This window comes from Cololabis saira, chromosome 12 (genome assembly GCF_033807715.1).
Source record: "Cololabis saira isolate AMF1-May2022 chromosome 12, fColSai1.1, whole genome shotgun sequence".
NCBI lineage: Eukaryota > Metazoa > Chordata > Actinopteri > Beloniformes > Belonidae > Cololabis > Cololabis saira.
This window is the reverse complement of record NC_084598.1, coordinates 43903787-43924081: the sequence shown is the minus strand read 5'-3', so window position 1 is coordinate 43924081 and position 20295 is coordinate 43903787. Positions and strand designations below refer to the sequence as shown.

The 20295-nt window shown below is 43.4% G+C and overlaps 1 protein-coding gene across 3 annotated transcripts in view; it reads left to right on the top strand.

Annotated features, from left to right (window-relative positions):
* The window catches only part of lamb2l (laminin, beta 2-like), a 104343-nt gene that overhangs the window by 43192 nt on the left and 40856 nt on the right, over positions 1–20295 (top strand). For all 3 annotated transcript variants that reach the window (XM_061736847.1, XM_061736849.1, XM_061736848.1), the window contains exons 4-14: positions 1075–1210; positions 1442–1515; positions 2964–3152; positions 4535–4598; positions 7173–7375; positions 8018–8138; positions 8242–8430; positions 9705–9884; positions 10046–10158; positions 11270–11349; positions 11488–11644. In XM_061736847.1, coding sequence (XP_061592831.1) covers positions 1075–1210; positions 1442–1515; positions 2964–3152; positions 4535–4598; positions 7173–7375; positions 8018–8138; positions 8242–8430; positions 9705–9884; positions 10046–10158; positions 11270–11349; positions 11488–11644 — 1506 coding nt within the window. The remainder of the gene's footprint in view (positions 1–1074; positions 1211–1441; positions 1516–2963; positions 3153–4534; positions 4599–7172; positions 7376–8017; positions 8139–8241; positions 8431–9704; positions 9885–10045; positions 10159–11269; positions 11350–11487; positions 11645–20295) is intronic.

The following is a 20295-nucleotide window of genomic DNA, read 5'->3' as shown; positions in this document are numbered from 1 at the left end:
GCGGTTTCTGTGTGCCAGCTCGAACCCCCCCCCAGCTGACCCCCTTCATGGCCCCCTCTCAAACCCCCCACCTACCCCTCGTTCTCCCACGGGCCTCTGAGCTGTTGCTTGGTGAGTTTGAGATCTCTCACTTCCACTGATGGGGGGGCGTTTTTAGGGCCAGAGCACTTACAGTGCGAAGGCCCTATTGTATCTGTAGGAATTTTTCTTATCCTTTTTTTTCTTCTTCCGACGAAATGAGGGCCTATTTTCCCCTAAACGTGCCCCAAAAGTCACCAAATATTGCACGCAAGCCAGGCCTGGCGAAAAATTTGATATATCATGGTTTGCATTAATGGGCGTGGCCTAACGGCTCAACAGCGCCCCCTAGAAAACTTTGTGCCTCAAGTCCCACAATACGGTTTGACGTACATGCACGAAAATCGGTACACACCTGTATCATGTCACAACTTAAAGAAAAGTCTCTTGGCGCCATGGCCCAAACCCAACAGGAAGTCGGACATTTTGAATTGACCGTTCAATTTTGGCGAAATTTATGCCATTCGATATATGATAGTTCCTACTTTCTGCTATAACTTTTGAATGGTTTAATATAGAGAGTTGTGGCTGGTTTCATCCACTAAATGTCTAGGCCTGAAGAATCTACATCAAGTCATACAAGCTTCCACTGCAGCCTGAACGTGCACCAGGGTGGAGGGACGTTCATCGCTGCTTGTAGCTTTCATTATTATTATTATTTTTTTTATTTAATTTTTTTTTATTTTAGTATTATTTGTCCAATATTTTCATTTCTCTATCCCAGAAGACTCAATGTGCATGAATCTAACGTTTTTATGAGTGTAAGGGAGGTGGGGACTCCATCCATCCATCCATCCATCCATCCATCCATCCATCCATCCATCCATCCATCCATCCATCCATCCACCCTCACCTGCAGAGTATGCGGGTGGTTGCAGAACTGGAACCGGAGGACCAATAATCAATAATAACCCCCCCCCCAACAGCAGACGGGTTCTTCTCTGCAGGTGATCACCTGAACTCACCTGAACGGCAGGTTTTTTCTTCTCCCACCAGGAGCCGGACAAATGCTTCGAGTGCGACTCCCGGCGGCCCCACGACCTGTACCACCACCGGAACAGCCACCGCATCGAGAACGTGATCTACCTGACGGGCGGCGACGGAGACCACACCTGGTGGCAGTCGGTCAACGGTGCGTATTCACCCCGTCACCATGAACGAGGACACGCGTGACGTGAAGTGCAATGTGATGACAGACATGTTTCCCGGGGGGAAACAACCTGAACTCTGCCGTCTAAAGTTGCTTTCGTCAACGAAAATGATGACTAAATATCGTCGTAAACGAACCTTTATCACCTGAAGAAAACAAGACGAGACGCAACGAAAATGCTGGTCATGTGACGACCACTTGTTTCCTCCGCAGGTAAGGAGGACGTGAGCCTGAGACTGAACCTGGAGGCCGAGTTCCACTTCACGCATCTCATCATGAAGTTCAAGGTAAGACTCCCTTCTCTCGTGTCGCGGTGCGTTAGAGGACCTCCGGTGTGCCGGAGCGTGTCCAGACACACTCGTCTAGGTGTGTGTTTGCTCTCTGGAGTTCCCTCCAGCGTGAGCCCGGTATTTGTTAGCTGAGCAAACACCAAACAAAAGCTTGGAATGAATGAAGGAGCTGTTCTCCGAACGTAAATCACTAGCTGCGTCTGAAATTCCATCCTTTCACCCTAATGAGCAGCAAAAACAGTATGTGAGATTTTTTAGTGCGTTCGAAACATTAGTACGTACACAATAGTATGCGCTATACTCATTCCGGAGAAATGTATTAGTGTGGATTGATGGACACTAGCTAAGCAGAAACTTCCCACAATGCAATGCAGCGGTGTTTGTTTGCTAAGGGCTGCGCAGATACTTAGCAACCAACAAAAATGGAGGATAACGTTAGCGCTACCAAGCAAAGCTACAGCAGCAGCATCATGCTACAATTAAAATGTGAGGAATTGGGTGTGATTTAGCTTTGGTTTCCATAAGATATTAATTATGTGATAGATGTTTCATCATTTATCACGTTATTGTGTGGGTGGATGTATTTGCAAAGTTTACGAATGAGCTAGCTACAGGCAGCCAATGATAGCTGGTGCTAATGTTATTGTTTTATGGCATAACGTTAAGTGAGAGGGGGAAGGGAAACACAACTATCGTATCTAATCAATTTAAGGGGCGATTACTTCCCTCTGTTAGTGAAACTGAAGAGGTAAGAATAAAAGCACACAGCGCAGGAGAAATGTCATCTTGTTTGGGCCAGGATAAACGGGAAAGAGCGCAGCGGTGCTGCTACTGCTGCTGTTACCATGGTAACAGCTGCTACTGCTGCTGTAACAGGAGTTGTTACCATGGTAACAACTCCCCCTCCCAACGGCAGGAAGTGCCGTGTGGCTCTTAGTAGTATGTCTGAATTAATGCACATTACTGATATTTACTCAAAAGTGTGCCGAACTTAAAGGAGCTTGAGGCCGGATTGTGGCAAGATTTATGAAAAAAATCCGTATACATTTTAAGTTTTCTAGTAATAATGTCAGATGAAGCGTTCCAAACCAAAAAGAATGATTCCTCTAGTGTATCTCTCCTTTGCCTTGAACAGGCTGTTGCTGCAAAATGTGCTGCAATTCGGCCCCGAATTTCCCGCGCTGGGCTGCGGATGTGACGTCACATGACGCTGCATGCACGTTCTCCCCGTTCTCCCGTGCCGGCTTCACTGTTGGCTGCAGTACCCCCAACGGCCGTCGTGGTGAAGGGTGGCACTAGAGAGTCTCATTTCTTAAAAGGAGCCTCAAGCTCCTTTAAGTAAACTTTTTGAGTTTATACTGTTTAGTATGGCATTTCTTCTATTTCTGTTTCCCGCTGAGATCCTCGGCCGATGTCTCACCCCTCTCTCTCTCTCACCCCTACAGACCTTCCGGCCCGCGGCCATGATCATCGAGCGTTCCGCTGACTTCGGCCGGACCTGGCGCCCCTACCGCTACTTCGCCTCCAACTGCACCAGGACGTTCCCGGGCATCCCGTCCAACGGCCTGCACCACATCAACGACATCATCTGCGAGGAGCGCTACTCCGACATCGAGCCCTCCACCAACGGAGAGGTCAGTCGGACGGGTTTCACGCTCGGGTGGATCCATTAGCCCCGCTACGTAGCAGCGGCACTTCTGACCACATCCCATCAATCCCATCAAAAAAAAAAAACATCAATACTCAACATGGCTATGCAACCAGATCTGCTTCTGGGGTTCACTTCACTCTTCCTCTACCAAGAACCAACGCACTAAAGAGGCTACAATGAATAAAGGGTCTGCATTGATGTCACTTCCCCACTTATGCCCCCTTACTCACACTGAGGGGCAAAAACAGCTGCAACTAGTGGAGAAGACGGGATATCAGCCGATTATGGGCTTAAATTAAAGACAGTTGGACTTGACAGTGACCCGTACAGTTACCCCAAGAACCAGTGGTCCATGGACATTAATATTTGGTACAGTTACCAAGAACCAGTGGTCCATGGACATTAATATTTGGTACAGTTACCAAGAACCAGTGGTCCATGGACATTAATATTTGGTACAGTTACCAAGAACCAGTGGTCCATGGACATTAATATTTGGCCACGAATCCAGTTTCCTGATATTTATATGTACTTAATTTCTACGCCGGGGAAATACACGAAGCAAAGCTTGAAGGCTTACAAAAGTCTTGGCGCTTGGTCCGACTTCAAGGCAGGATTTGTTGTAGAAATTAAAGTGATGAGGACACCGAACTTTATGATTTGACCGTTTAACGTTAGCTACCCAAAAATCCAACATTACCTGATACAAAATGGGAACCACAAATCCACGTTTCGGTGCCTGTGTTCTCCTAACGAAGGGGAATGCCCTCCATGATTGAGGGTTACTGCTGTTTTTAAACTGTTGACAGAGAAACGCATCACTTGAACACACAAACGGGGGATTGTGGGTAATTCTTGGTGGGTTGCTTCAGCTGGTGATTTCCGACTTTTCTCGGGATTTGCTGACAGAAAAGAAAAGTGTAAAAGATTAACCATTATTTAGGAGGAAGCGCAGGATTCCTGCGGGATCAGCCGTTCTCAGGTGATTACCGCTGTGATGAACGACTGTTTTCGGCTGTTTTTGAACGGCTGTTTCCAGCCTGAGCGCGTGTTTTCAGCCTGAACGGCTGTTTCTGATTGGCTGTTTTCAGCCTGAACGCTTGTTTTTAGCCTGACAGGCTGTTTTAAGCCTGAACTACTGTTTTTGAACGGGTGTTTTCAGCCTGAACAACATCATCATTTTACTCTTACTCTCTTCTCTCACGCATTTTATTGATTTAGATTCCAAATAACTTCAGTTACTGGAACATGTAAAAGTCCAACGCCAGGTTTGGGTGACATCTGCTGACTGTAACATACGTGGTCTTGACTTGTCCTCTGTTCCTGCTGACTGTAACATGTGACTTGTCCTCTGTTCCTGATCAGGTCATCTACAAAGTCCTGGATCCCTCCATCCCTGTGAACGACCCGTACAGTCTGGACATCCAAGGTGGGTGAGGAGCCGTACTTAATATATATATATATATATATATATATATATATATATATATATATATATATATATATATATATATATATATATATATATATATATATATACACATATATATATATTTGTATGTGTATGTATATATAAATATATACATATGTATGTGTGTGTGTATATATATGTATATATATATATATATATGTATATATATATATGTATATATTTATGTATATATATGTATACATACATATATATGTATATATGTATATATACATACACGTACAAATATATATATATATATATATATATATATATATATATATATATATATATATATATATATATATATATATATATATATATATATATATATATATACGTGTGTGTGTGTATGTATATATATATATATATATATATGTATATATGTATATATATATACATATATATATATAATGAGGTCCAGACGTGCTGGGGGGAAACAGTCAGGCTGATGGAGGAGGCAGATCTGGGAGATCAGGTGGAGATATTGATGCCCAGGAGGGTGGAGCCGTCTGAGGTGATGGATGGATGTGGAGGAGTTTGTAGTTGGGTCGGTGTTTGACGGGGAGCCGGTGGAGGTGGTGATGGATGGATGTGGAGGAGTTTGTAGTTGGGTCGGTGTTTGACGGGGAGCCGGTGGAGGTGGTGATGGATGGATGGAGGAGTTTGTAGTTGGTACGGTGTTTGACGGAGAGCCGGTGGAGGGGATGATGTGACTGATGGAGGGTGTTCTGGTGACGGTCTGGACCGGCTGGGGTTTATGGAGCAGTTTGTGGGGGAGACCAAAGAGTCCAGTCGGAGAACGACCAGAGATTGGACCAAGGAGTGAGCGGAGGCGGTTGATGCTCCGGAGGTGGAGGTAGGCGGACCGGAGGGTGTTGTTGATGTGGGTGTGGAACGATAAGACACCCAGACTTACCCTGAGGGGAGGGGGAAACTGAGAAACTATCTCTGTTGAGGGTGAAGCTGGGATGTTTGGGGAGGGTGGACTTTCAACCAATCAGGACCATCTCAGTTTTATCACTCAGTGTTGTCACATCCATATTTTAATCAAGCTATTGGCAACAATCCAGCTAAGGATTAAACTGGAGTTTCCCAGAAAACCCATTAAACATGTGCGAGAAGACAATCGATTATTGAGTGAGGTGTGTTCCACTCCGCGACGCTAGTGGGCGCCACACACACTTTAGCGTTGGCATTCTTCCGGTTCTTTCTTTGTTGTTCGTCTTCTTCTTCTCCTACTGTGTTGGTTTTCGTGGTGTTTTCACTTCCAGAGGGGGGGGTCCCGGGGCGGCCGCTAGCTCGGATAAGCGTGGGTTCGTATACATGCAGGAATAACTCGGATTAGGACGCATTATCTGGATCTAAAAGCTCAATCTCAAGAGCTTCAGTTCGGTTCGACTACAGCCCGGCTAAGGTGTAAACGCAGCTTTTAAGAATTCGATATTGGTCGGATTAAGTCCACAATTCGACTTTTTGGCTTTGATTTCCTGTCGGCAGGCAAAGAGGGGGGAGGATGGGAAGGTGGAAGTGGGTCGTAACAGTGGAAATGGGTTTTATGTTTAAGGAATAAAAGTCCAATTGGGAGGAGACAAATAATAAATAGGAAAGGGGCCCAGGACCGAGCCCTGGGGAACTCCGGTGGAGAGGGGGGCAGGTTGGAGATGGAAGAAAGTTGTTGTAGTTTTTTTATCTAAGTATATTTACTTTTATCACACGGCCTTTTTAGCTTTAGCTTTAGAGTTAATTATTTATTGACGGTGATGCCGCCCTTTCGTATCGTTGTTTTTGCTGCTTTCTCAAGTTGATCTACTGGTTTTTCATTTCCTGCATCAGTGTTGAAACTTTGTTGCTGTTTAGATAAAACCTACATCGATAAAGTGTTATTATTGTTTTTGTTGTTAACGGTTCATGACAAATCAATACAAATCAATACGATACATCAATACGCACCTCTTTTGGAAAAATGGCGCCTTATAACAACTATGGCGCCAACGGTGTCAACCAAAGTCAAATTCCCTGTTTGATATGTTCAAACGTTGTTATTAAAGCTGATTCTGATTCTGATTAAATGTTTCATATCATCAAACAAATTTAAATATTAGACAAAGATTACACAAGTAAACACAAAATGCAGTTTTTAAATGAAGGTTTCTATTATTAAGGGGAAAGAAACATCCAAACCTAAGATAAATCCTACATGGATAAAGTGTTATTATTGTTGTTTTTATTGTTAACTGTTCATGACAAATCAACAGATACAGTTGTGTGAAAAAGATGTGATAACACAGGGCCATGTAGGTTTGGATGTTTCTTTCCCCTTCATAATAAAAGCTTTCATTTAAAAACTGCATTTTGTGTTATCTTTGTCTAATATTTACATTTGTTTGATGATCTGAAACATTTAAGTGTGACAAACATGCAAAAAAATAAGAAATCAGGAAGGGGGCAAACACTTTTTCACACAACTGTATAGTATTTTAGCCATATACGCCTGGACGTTATTGATTATTAAGTTATTGTCCTGCGTCCCAGAGCTGCTGCGCATCACCAACCTGCGGATAAACTTCACAAAGCTCAACACCCTGGGAGACGACCTGCTGGACCGCCGCTCCGACGTCCTGCAGAAATACTACTACGCCATCTACGAGCTGGTGGTCCGGGGCAGCTGCTTCTGCTACGGCCACGCCTCCGAGTGTGACCCGGTGCCGGGCGTCAACACCCGGGAGAGCGGCATGGTGAGTCCCCAGACCACTAGTTTTATTTTTCCCCCTTCTTCTCTTCACTGTTCGAGTGCTGGAACTGTATGTATCTGTATCCTACGGGTCTGATGGCCCAAAGTACGGGACAGCTAGAAGGAAGGGGAGGGGGAAAGACGTTTAAAATTGAGAACTTAAAAAAAAAAACGGCTCTTGACTGGCAGGAAACAGACCAAATTAAAAAGCAAATTAAAAAGGAAAAAGAAACAAAAGCACAAACAAATGAATGTATTTAACTCTCTCTTCTCTACTCTCCTCCCTCATCCTATTCTCTCTCCTTTCTTCTTGCGTTAATTAACCTTTTTTTTAATTATTATTAATTATATTTAATTATTATTAATCATTTTTCCTTATTTATTTATTTATTTATTTATTTATTTTTATTATTTTAATTTATCCTATTTATTTATTTTTATTTTATTTTTATTTTTTTTGCTGCTGTCTCTCCTAAAATAACCATAATTCTAGAAAACTATCATACTCATACACACCACACACGTGCATGCATACACACCCACATATAAGAAGAAATCTGTTTTGTTTTTGTACTGCTTTGTTTGTCTGTTTGTAAAATAAATTAAAAAAAAGAAACTGACAGCTTTCTATCCTCTAACTGTCCAGATCCACGGCCAATGCGTCTGCAAACACAACACGGAGGGCCTGAACTGCGAGCGCTGCAGGGATTTCCACCACGACCTGCCGTGGAGGCCGGCGGAGGCCGAGAACCCGCACACCTGCAGAGGTTTGGGACTCGCCAGACGATTCATGGGATGATGGGATGAATTCAGGCACTTCTCAAACGTCTACAAACACAGAATAACGTTCTCGTTTCTCTGTTCCTCCAGAGTGCAACTGCAACGGCCACTCCGGCCAGTGCCACTTCGACATGGCGCTGTATCTGGCCACGGGCAACGCCAGCGGGGGCGTCTGTGACGGCTGTCTGCACAACACCATGGGACGCAACTGCGAGATGTGCAAGCCGTTCTACTACCAGGACCCCAACAGGGACACCAGGGACCCGAGAGTCTGTGTTGGTGAGTCTTCCGCTTGCTCCGGTCAAGGGAGAAGAAACACAACACTGTCCACTTGACTACCTCCTCAGTTTCTTTTCCTTTTATTCCTTTTTGATGCGTTCATTCCTTTCCTGAACCAAGACTGTGAGAAACCTTGGTATCATGAGTGAAGACCAGTAATAATTGCTAGTTTCTTGGTCACATTAACGGGAAATTACAATGACCTTGGCCTTTCTGACGAAGCATACCACTACTGCATTGGTACAGGCAATGGACATCTGTTGTCTTGACGACCCCCAGGACCCTCGATAAACACCCCAACGGATTGGCCAGCATGTACCCTGGTACCACTGCCCTGGTACTGGTACCGCTGTCCTGGAACCGCTGCCTTCAGGGTACCACTACCCTAGTACCCTGCTCTGTCACTGCTGCCCTGGCACTGGTACCACTACCCTGGTACCACTGCCCTGGCAACACTGCCCTCATGGTACCACTGCCCTGGTACCACAGCCTTGGTACCACTGCCCTGGCACTGGTACCCCTGCCCTGGTACCGCTGCCCTGGTACCACTCCCTTGGCACCACTCCCCTGGTACCACTGCGCTGGTACAAAAGCCCTCAGGGCACTTTCTTTTCCTTCTATTCTCTTCATAACCTTTTGATGCATTCATTCCTTTCCTGAACCTAGCCTGTGAGAATCTTGGTATCAGGATGGAAGACTGGTTATCATTCCGAGTGTCTTGGTCACGTTAATGGGAAATTACAACAACCATGGCCATTCTTGACACAGGGGAATTGACTTTATGCAGAAATTATGCAAATACACATATAGATATAGATGCATATGAGGACCTATGTTTTACCCTGCCACCACTTCCCTGGAACCACTGCCCTCAGGGCCCCACTCCCCTGGTACCACACACTGGTACCACTGTCCTGCTACCACTGCCCTGGCACCACTGTCCTGGTACCACTGCCCTGGTACCACTGCCCTGGTACCACTGCCCTGGTACCACTCCCTTGACACCACTGTACTGGCACCATTTCGCTTGTAACACGGTCCTGGTACCACAGCCTTGGTACCTCTTCCCTGGTACTGGTACCACTGCCCTCAGGGCACCACTACCCTTGTACCGTGACTGCATGCAGCAGTGTTGCCAGGTTACTCAGCCAGAGTTGGAGATGCCTCAAAGTCGCCCATTGTTTCCCCCTTTAAACCGATGCCGTAACGCTGAAGCTCGTACAGTGCTGCGGCGGGAGTGTTGTACCTCAGACATGTGATGTTGTTGCCTCCAGCCTGCGACTGCGACCCGGTGGGATCGTTGGACGGCGGCGTGTGCGACAGCCACACCGACCTGGACATGGGGATGATTGCGGGCCAGTGCCGCTGCAAGGCCAATGTTAAGGGAGCGCGCTGCGACGACTGCAAGGAGGCTTATTACGGTCTGAGCCAGAACGACCCGCTGGGCTGCCAACGTACGTATCTCTGTTTCTGTTACGGTACAGGACAGTACCATGTTTGAACAGGGATGGAGGTGGATTTATGGGGATTGAACATGTATTTAATACTCTAATCTTCTCTTAAGATCAGTAAATACGCCGTAAAAGCAACATACATGTGTGTGTCGCTCCAACAGCTTGCAACTGCGACCCTCGGGGGATCATCATGATGGGAGCTCCTTGTGATCAGATCAGCGGCGACTGCTCCTGCAAGAGATACGTCACCGGACGCTACTGCAGCGAGTGCTTGGTTGGTATCAGCTGTGCTGCTCACTGTCCGGGTCTGTGGGCGGTTACTTTGCCAGGTCTGATTTAGGTGTTTGTCTTTATTCTACGTCACTGACAAACACTCCATCTCCAAACTGCTTTACAGATACAGTACCATTTCTGGCCACACAGGGGCTTATAATTGTGTGTGAAGTCTTGCAATACCACTTTTTTCCACTAAAGAAGAAGTGTTTTTCGTACATCGGGTTCCTTTAGAAGAAAGGTGTCCCTTCAGCAACGAAAAACCCAGGAAGAAGAACACCCTATACGCTAGTGTTTCCAGTTTAGCGACTTTGTCACGACAAAGGACATACCGTATTGGCCCGAATATAAGACGGTGTTTTTTGCATTGAAATAAGACTGAAAAAGTGGGGGTCGTCTTCCATTCAGGGTCTAGACATTATACCCATCACAACGCTAGATGGCGCCAGATATCTTTAAAGCGAATGCTCAACTTAACTCTCCAGGCCAAAGCCAACCCCTGTCACGAAGAATAAAAATAAAAATAGCGGTAAGAAAGAAAAGAGAAGAAAATAAGAGAAGCATAACAGAAAATGGAGAAACATAGCGACAATCTGGAGAAAAGTGGGTGCTGCAAAACTGCAGGTGCTGCAAAACTGCAGGTGAACCGGCAGCTGAGGAGAAGTTATGATGCAAACTTCAAGATGATGATCTGAATGAGGCAAAATAACATGCTTTTTCTCTCTAATATATGTTATAATCATTTGTTTCAGATGTACTGTAATTATTTTCTGTATAAAAATTTATTTTGGTGTTCAAAAAGTATTTTTTCAAACTTATGTCTTGAAAAAGAGGGGGTCGTCTTATAATCAGGGTCGTCTTATATTCGGGCCAATACGGTACCTACTGATGTTTCTCAGGTCTTATTGAGAACTTTTGTAAACTCTAACGTGAAAGTACGTACAGTATCGTTGTGTCTCGTCTCAGTGAGCAGCAGGTGCTACCGTAGGCCCCTTTCCCTCTCCCCGTTTTTTACAGAAACTGTTCGTCCACGAGGAAAGATCAAAACAAACATACATTTGATACATTTCTATTTAAGAAAAGCTGAAGAACATGTTTTTCCCTCCCGGCAGCCGGAGTACTGGGGGCTGAGTAACGACCTGGCAGGCTGCAGACCATGTGACTGCGACTTCGGTGGAGCCGTCAACAACAGGTGAACACTTGTACTTCCAAACATATGGTTCTGAAGAGAAACTGGTGTCTTTAATTTGAACAGTGAGGTTCTGATAAAGCCGGCAGAACAGCAACGGTGCTGGACAGGAAGTTGAACTCTACTGTTTCCTCTACCAAGGTGCATGATGGAGAGCGGCCAGTGCGACTGCAGGATGCACCTGATTGGTCGGCAGTGTTCGGACGTGCAGCCCGGCTACTTCTGCGCTCCGCTGGACTTCTACAAGTACGAGGCTGAGGATGCTACTGGCCACGCCCCCGTCGACCCCGTGCTGCCGGTGAGCTGAGCAGGGATTTAGTCCCAGGTTACCAGAACCAGAACGGTAACGGAGGGGGGAGGTCCTCTGGGGTACGAGGCGATATTTGTAAGCTAGAGGCTTAGTTTGAAGTTTCTGATGATTGTCTAGACCAGACTTTTCACTCTGACGTGTGTCTAGTTTACAGAAACAGGTTTTGGCTGCTAAAACTTGGATGCTAGAAGGAAACCAAACCTGTGGAACTTACAGGTTCATGGTGCGTGAATCCCTGGAGCTGCTGTTTGTCGTACCAGCTGGGTACTTAAGCAGATCGTCTGCAGGCATCCTAGAATGTCCCCACTTCTCCAGGATTGCTGCATAAAAGCAAGTTATTGTCCCACATGTCCACCTACCAAGAACCATAAATTGGTACTTTTTTGGAGCTTTCTTAATCATAAGTTTGCTGTAATTTAGGATTAGTGATGCATAATAATTATCAGATCACATGTTTATGGAAAATTAATATCACGAAATGAGTTAGTTGTGGAGGATTCCCCCATTTGTTCAAGCTACCTCAACTGTTCAGCATTTATTAGCTCAACTCACACGAAACATGCTCATTATTGAAAACAAAAGGGTCAAACTGGAGGGAAGCCCAGCTGGAGTAGCCAGCTGATCTCACGATATGATAAATATCACGATATTTATCTCACGATACGATATATATCACGATATTTAGCTCACGATACGATAAATATCACGATATTCAGCTCACTATACGATATATATCACAATATTTAACTCACAATACGATAAATATCACGATATTTAGCTCACGATACGATAAATATCACGATATTCAGCTCATGATACGATATATATCACATTATTTAACTCACAATACGATAAATATCACAATATTTAGCTCACGATACGATAAATATCACGATATTCAGCTCACGGTACGATATATATCACAATATTTAACTCACAATACGATAAATATCACAATATTCAGCTCACGATACGATAAATATCACAATATTCAGCTCACGATACGATATATATCACGACATTTAGCTCACGATACGATAAATATCACGATATTCAGCTCACAGTACGATATATATCACAATATTTAACTCACAATACGATAAATATCACAATATTCAGCTCACGGTACGATAAATATCACGATATTCAGCTCACGATACGATATATATCACAATATTTAGCTCACGATATGATAAATATCACGATATTCAGCTCACGGTACGATATATATCACAATATTTAACTCACAATATGATAAATATCACGATATTCAGCTCACGATACGATATATATCACGATATTTAACTCATGCTACAATAAATATCAGGATATTCAGTTCGCAATATGATATATATCACAATATTTAGCCAACAATACGATTCAATTTAATCCGATATACTTACATAATTTTCTGAAAGATTTAAAAGGGACAGAGTGGTTCTGGTCCCCCCAGAGGGAACTGTCTGGTTCTGGAGGGATCTCGTATCAGAGGGATCTCGTATCAGAGGGATCTCGTATCAGAGGGATCTCTTATCAGAGGGATCTCTTATCAGAGGGATCTCTTATCAGAGGGATCCGTCCCGTCACGTCGGCGTGCTTCGCGCCGTTGCCTGATTTTCTCACCACATTCCAGCGTCACCAACGTGGGTTTTCCTCACATTCCTGCGGCGGCGGAGGTCCAACTGTTGGAACTTGCCTGGAGGGGTGAATGTGGGAGACCTGACACCTCTGGAGATTTATGACCGGGGTGGGATGACATCGTGAGGAGCGTGAGAGAGCTGGGTCCTGGTCGGAGGAGACAGAAACACCAGAAACACCAGAAACAAGGACGGAAATGTAGATTATTTCTCTTCTACTCGAAGCAAATGGCATTAAAATGCTTAAGAGCCTCTGTTAGATGGATGTGTGTGTTTGTAACTGAACCATAGACGTTTGAACAGATTTACACGTTTATTTCTCCCTGATGAAGGAATCAGGACGATAGTAATCACACATACAGCCCCTTGAAAGGAAGTTTTTCTGCAGATAGGACGGTTATTTCAGCTCTGCTCAGTAACATGGTGTCAATCCTTGAAGTTAAATGATTTACTGGGATGAAAAGAAACCAAATTAAATTAGATTATCCTTTATTTCTCCCTCAATGGGGAAACTCACTTTGTTCAGCAGCAGTACACTTAAAGGAGCTTGAGGCTCCTTTTAAGAAATGAGACTCTCTAGCGTCACCCTTCACCACGACGGCCGTTGGGGGTACTGCAGCCAACAGTGAAGCCGGCACGGGAGAACGGGGAGAACGCACATGCAGCGTCATGTGACGCCACATCCGCAGGACAGCGCGGGAAATTCGGGACCGAATTGCAGCACATTTTGCAGCAACAGCCTGTTCAAGGCAATGGAGAGATACACTAGACTAGAGGATCATTCTTTTTGGTTTGGAACGCTTCATCTGACATTATTACTAGAAAACTTGAAATGTATACAGATTTTTTTCATAAATCCTGCCTCAATCCGGCCTCAAGCTCCTTTAACACACATATGCATGGGAGGATAAAAAAGTAAAAAAATATATAATTACGAAATATAAACAGTATATACATAGGAATGAAAATAAAAGTAGTGCAGTACGGGAAAGAACAAAAACACTGTGCAAAAAAATGCAATATTTCAGTTGATTTGTAATGAATCCAGAATGTATGACATTTTTGTTTTTTTTTTTTTTTGAACAATATTTTTATTAAATTTCAATATAAATGTACAAAAAAGACAAAGCAATCAGCAAGTATCATATTAATTGTCCAACAAAATGTAAGCAGGTCCTGCCGTGTCCATACAGACAAAAATAAAACAAGACAGAAAACAAGACAAAAAAAATAAAATAATTAAAATTAAATGGAAAAAAAAAAAAAAAAAAAAAAAAAAAAAAAAAACTAAGACTAAGAAAAATAAAATAAAAAATGTCACACTCAATAGTCTAACAGACAAACTTAGATTGTCACACTTGTTCTACAGACATATATACATTCTATTGTTGCTTGAGAAAGTCCATTAAAGGTGTCCATATTTTTTCAAATTCTTGTGCTTTACCTCTAATCACATAAGTCAGCTTTTCCATCGTAATACACATTGTCATCTCCCTAATCCAGGACTGTGTAGATGGAACCCCAGTCTCTCTCCAGGAAAAAGCAATCCTCCTTCTGGCCTGCAGGAGGCCGAAGTTGATCAGAGTCCTGCACTTAGAGTTGAAAGATAAATTGTCCGGATATATACCTAATATGCAAAGTTTTGCTGAACAGGGTACCCGGATACCTGTGATTCTGCTCAGAATATGGACAACCGTCTTCCAGAAAGCTACTAACTTGGGGCATTCCCATACACAATGGATCAAAGTACCTTTCTCAGTCATACATTTTACACATGTATCTGGAATGCCAGGGGACCATTTATTGAGTTTTTCAGGGGTCACGTATGTCCTCATTAGCCATTTGTGCTGCAGTAGTTTCATACGAGTATTGATGGTTTGTGTTTGAGCTCTTAAACAAGCTGTCATCCACTCAGCTTCTTCTATATCCTCCTTAATGTCCAAACTCCACGCCCTCCTCCTATCATGACTAGATTCCTTGTCATGTGAGACAAGTGCTGCATACATTACAGAAATTTGGTGTTTCTCATGCATATGTTTTAACACGGCACTCTCAAGGCAGGACAGCGGTGGCTCATATGAGGCTTGATGTTGTTTTGATGAGATGAAGTGCTTCAGTTGTAAATATTTAAAAAAATGTTTCCCTGGAATTGAATATTTCAGACAGAGTTCGTTAAATGGTAGTAAAATTCCCTCATCATATAAGTCTCCAATTTTTTGTACCCCTCTGTTAGCCCAGACCTGAAATCCACCGTCTGCTCTGCCAGGAGTGAACTGCGCATTACCCCAAATCGGTGAAAATTGGGAGATGGAGGGTGTATCACCAATATGCCTGTGTGATTTAAACCATATGTCAATAGAATTTCTAAGGAAGGGGTTTGTTGTTATTCTTTTTAGGGTTTTAAAATCTGCTGAATATAAATACATGCTTAATGGCAACTTGGGTATTGACGACTGTTCAATATAGACCCAGGCTGGAGGAGATCGTGCGACAAAATAAAACATAATGCTGCGTAGCTGAGCGGCCCAATAGTACCATTGTACGTTGGGCATCTGTAATCCCCCCCTATCGTACGGTAAGTACAGCAACCCCAGTCTGAGTCTTGGTTTTCTGTTATTCCAAATAAACCTACAAAATTCCCTGTTAATTTCTTTAAAAAAAGATTTTGGCAAAAATAATGGAAGTGACTGAAACAAGTACAGGAATTTCGGCAAAATAGCCATTTTAATTAAATTGATCCTCCCAATTAATGAGATTGGCATTGTTGTCCATTTTTCGAGCGAGTCTCTTACCTCTCTCATCAGCGGGTCATAATTTGCTTTGATCACTGTATTAATTTGGGGGGTAATCCTAATTCCCAGGTAGGTAAAGCCCTCACTCGCACTGGAAAAAGGTGTTCTTATGACTGGATTAATTCTTTCGTCCTTATTCAAAAAGAGTATGGAAGATTTTGCGTTATTAATACTGTATCCAGAAAACTGACCAAATTTAGTAATTAAGTTTAACAACGTTTGAACACTTTCTGATAAGTCAGACAAGAAAAGGATCACGTCATCCGCGTACAAAGATATTCTGTGCTCATGGCCTCCAATTGTTATACCTGACAGATTGGCTTCAGCTCTAATGGACATTGCTAAGGGCTCAATGGCAAGAATAAACAATAATGGGGAGAGAGGGCAGCCTTGACGGGTTGACCTCTGTAAAGTTATTGTACTTGATAAATTATTATTTGTCATAACACGTGCTGTAGGTTTGGTGTACAATAATTCTATCCATCTCAGAAAGTTTCCCCCAATTCCATATCTTGATAACACACTAAACAAATAAGGCCACTCGATTCGATCAAATGCCTGTCTGGCATCTAAAGATAGCAGCGCCGTGTCCTTGGCATTATTTTGAGAATGAATTATGTTGAGGACCCTCCTAATGTTATGAAATCCCTGGCGACCCAGTACAAACCCAGCCTGATCACTGTGTACCAAAGAAGGAATGTATGGGTCTAGCCTTTTAGCAAGAACTTTACACAATATTTTGGTGTCAACTCCCATAAGGCTAATAGGCCTGTATGAGGAGCAGGTAGTCGGTGTTTTCCCGGGTTTTAAGATAAGGATTATTGTAGCAAGTCTTAAAGTTGGTGGAAGGATACCATTGTTAAGTGATTCCTTAAACATATTCAAAAGCGGGATCAATAACTGCTTCTGGAAGGTTTTGTAGAACTCTATTGGCAGGCCGTCTGGCCCTGGAGCTTTGCCCGAGTTGACACCTTTGATAGCCTGCAATATCTCTTCCACTGTTATGTCACTGTCCAGGTCCTCTTTAACCTCCTCTGTAAGCATTTCAAACTGGAGATGATTAAGAAAGGTGTCCCTAAGGACAGGAGAGGGAGAGCATTCCGACCTGTACAGTGATTGATAATATTCCTTAAATGTAATATTAATATCTTGAGGGTCATTCGACATCGCTCCTGTTTGTGTAATTATGCCATTAATGGCTCTTTCGGATCTTATTTTTTTAATTCTCCAAGCTAATAATTTACCAGCCTTTTCTCCCTGATCATAAAAAGCCTGGTTCAGCCACAATAAACTTTTTGCTGCTATATCAGCTGTTAATTTATTGTATTCTGTTCTTAAGATTAATAATTGTTTCTGTTTTTCTGGGTCATCTTTGTTATTTATATCAATTTCCAAGGATCTAATTTGTTTCTCCAATTTATTAATATCCGCTTTTCGTTTCTTATTTTTAGTACTTGTAAAACTAATGATTTCCCCTCTAATATAGGCCTTAAAGGCTTCCCACCTAATGCATGCGTTGGTTTGAGTAGTATTGATCTGAAAGTAGTCATCAATCTTATCTTCTATGTATTTAACAAATTCTGGGTTTTGAAGCCACCTCACTTGCAAGCGCCAACTAGGGGGAGACTGTTGGAGCTTCTCCATGTGTAAAGACATGGAAACGGGGGAGTGATCACTAATAACTATACAATCATACCAACATTTCTTAATTTTGGATACTAACTCTTGCGATACCAAGAAGTAATCAATGCGAGATCTGGACCTATGTATTCCTGAGTAGCAAGAGTATTCTAATTTATCTGGGTTAAGCTGCCTCCAGATTTCTGCCAAGTTTAAATCTACAATATATTGTAAAATTGTTTTCCTAGATTGTTTTTTATGGGGATCATTCTTTGTAGAGCGATCTAACGATGGGTTCAAAGTGCAATTGAAATCCCCACCAACAATATTTAGGCCATACAATGAAGACAAAGTTAAAAAAAAATCTTCAAAAAATTTTGGATTGTCCTCATTAGGGCCATATATGCTGACCAAGTTCAGTGCAAGAGACCCGATTTTACCCTGAGCAATTACAAACCTCCCTTGGGGGTCCCGGATAGTATTGATAAGTTGGAAAGGAATTGTTTTGTGGATAAGAATTAGTACCCCCCGAGCGTGACTGTTATATGTGGCATGTATAACTTGACCCGGCCATCTCCGTTGTACTTTTTTAATTTCAGTAACTGTGATATGAATTTCCTGAAGAAAAATGATTTTTGAATGGAAGTTTTTAATTCTGTTCATTACCTGTTTCAGTTTGGTTAACTTATTGAGTCCCCTGACATTCCAGCTCGTGAATCCCAAGTCAGAAAGTGCTAAACCTTCCATGTTGTTTTAAATACGAGATACAAGATCATGTTGAGTGTGACAAAAAATATATACATAAAACGAGTGACAACACTAAGGACTAACTCAAACATATAAGAACACTTAACCCTTGAGGTCCCCCCCCCCCTTCCCTTACTTAAACTGAACATTGTAAGGGCAAATACCAATCCACACTAATGAGGAGTGGCTTAACTGTGAGCACATCTCTCAGACAGCTCAGGTGCGTCCCCCCAACCCTGCATTAAACTGAACATTTAAACATTCATCGTCCTTGTATGAAAGATAAGAAGCAAAAAATTATTAACACTTCTGATTGCGTAGCTTATAGGTCCGTACTAGGTGCATAAAGTAAAGTGTCCACCAGATATGGTAGCTCTGCATACAGAGTAAAATAAAAGATGCAAGACGTATGTAAATAAAACATAGGAAACCCGATATTAAATTATAGTGCACCTACATTATTGTCCGTATAAATCCTGTCATATTTACTTATACACCTCGGCCACTAGGAGTCTAGGAGGAAAGCCTCAGCTTCTTCTGGCGTGGAAAAAAGAACTATTTTCCCGTTCTGCAGAGCTCTCATCTTGCAAGGATGCAGGCTGAATCCCCGGAAAGTTCCAGCATCAATAAACTTTTTCCTCACTGTATTGAATGGGCTCCGTGCTTTCATGGTACCTGCTGACAGATCTTGGGCAAAGAAGATCTTGTGGCCGTCATGGCTGAGCGAGCGTTGTTTAGATGAGTTGAACACAGCCTCGCGGTCCTGAAACCTCAAGAACCGGATGATAACAGCTCTGCTCTGGTCCGGTCTGGGTCTTCCCAACGTGCGGTGCGCCCTCTCTAAAGTGAACTCTTTGGCTGCGTCCAGCCCCAGCCAGACCGGCAACATATGCTGGACATAACTCACCATGGGCTGAGATCCTTCAGTGCCCTCGGGGAGCCCCACCAACCTTAAGTTCTTTCTCCGACCACGGTTTTCAAGGTCCTCGGTCTTAGACTCCAAGTATGCGATGCGTTTAGTGGCGTCAATAAGCTCCGATTTCACAGTCGTCAGGTCGTCTTCGGCGTCTCCTATGCGTCCCTCAGCCTCTGTTAGCCGCTTAGCATTAGCGCTGATATCCTGTTGAAGGGCCGCGAAGCTCTTTTGCACCGCATCAACAGAGCTATTCATCTCCCTCATGCGTCTCTCCACGTTGTCGAGTGTTGCCCCAAAGCCATCGAGAGCACTTGTTTTGGCGTTAATCGCGGCGATAGTCGTGCGGAACGACTGTAGCTCTGTTAGCACCATAGCTAAGTCCGTCTGTGGGCTCCCGCAGGCCTTGTCGTTAGCATCATCGGCTAATGCAGGAGTCGAGGTTGTACTTTTCGTCCTCAGGGAGCTGCGGGCTTTAGAGCCACCCTCACAGTCTTTAAGTGTCGTTTGTTTAGACATCTTGTAGAGCAAATTAGCGGCGTTAAAGAGCGTTAGTGACGAGGACTTCATAAACTTTTAGCAGGGTTGTGAGGAGCATTCACCCTAAGCTGCCATCTTGGTCCGTGGCTCAACAGCGCCCCATTTTTTGTTTTTTTAATTGCATTACAGAAAGTAAAGAACTTTATCACAATATTCTAATTTTCTGAGACAGTCCTGTAAACACTCTGAGAGGAGTTACAGCCCCTCTCTGGTCTGATGAAGGTCAACACGCGCCGTCACACGCTGGTAGTCTGAACTTTGACCTTCCTGTTGACCCGTCAGGGGATGAGATGAGAATCCACATCAGTACCACTGACAGGTGAAACCTCCTCCTCTCCTCCTCTCTTCCTCCTCTTCCTCCTCTCCTCTCTTCCTCCTCTCCTCCTCCTC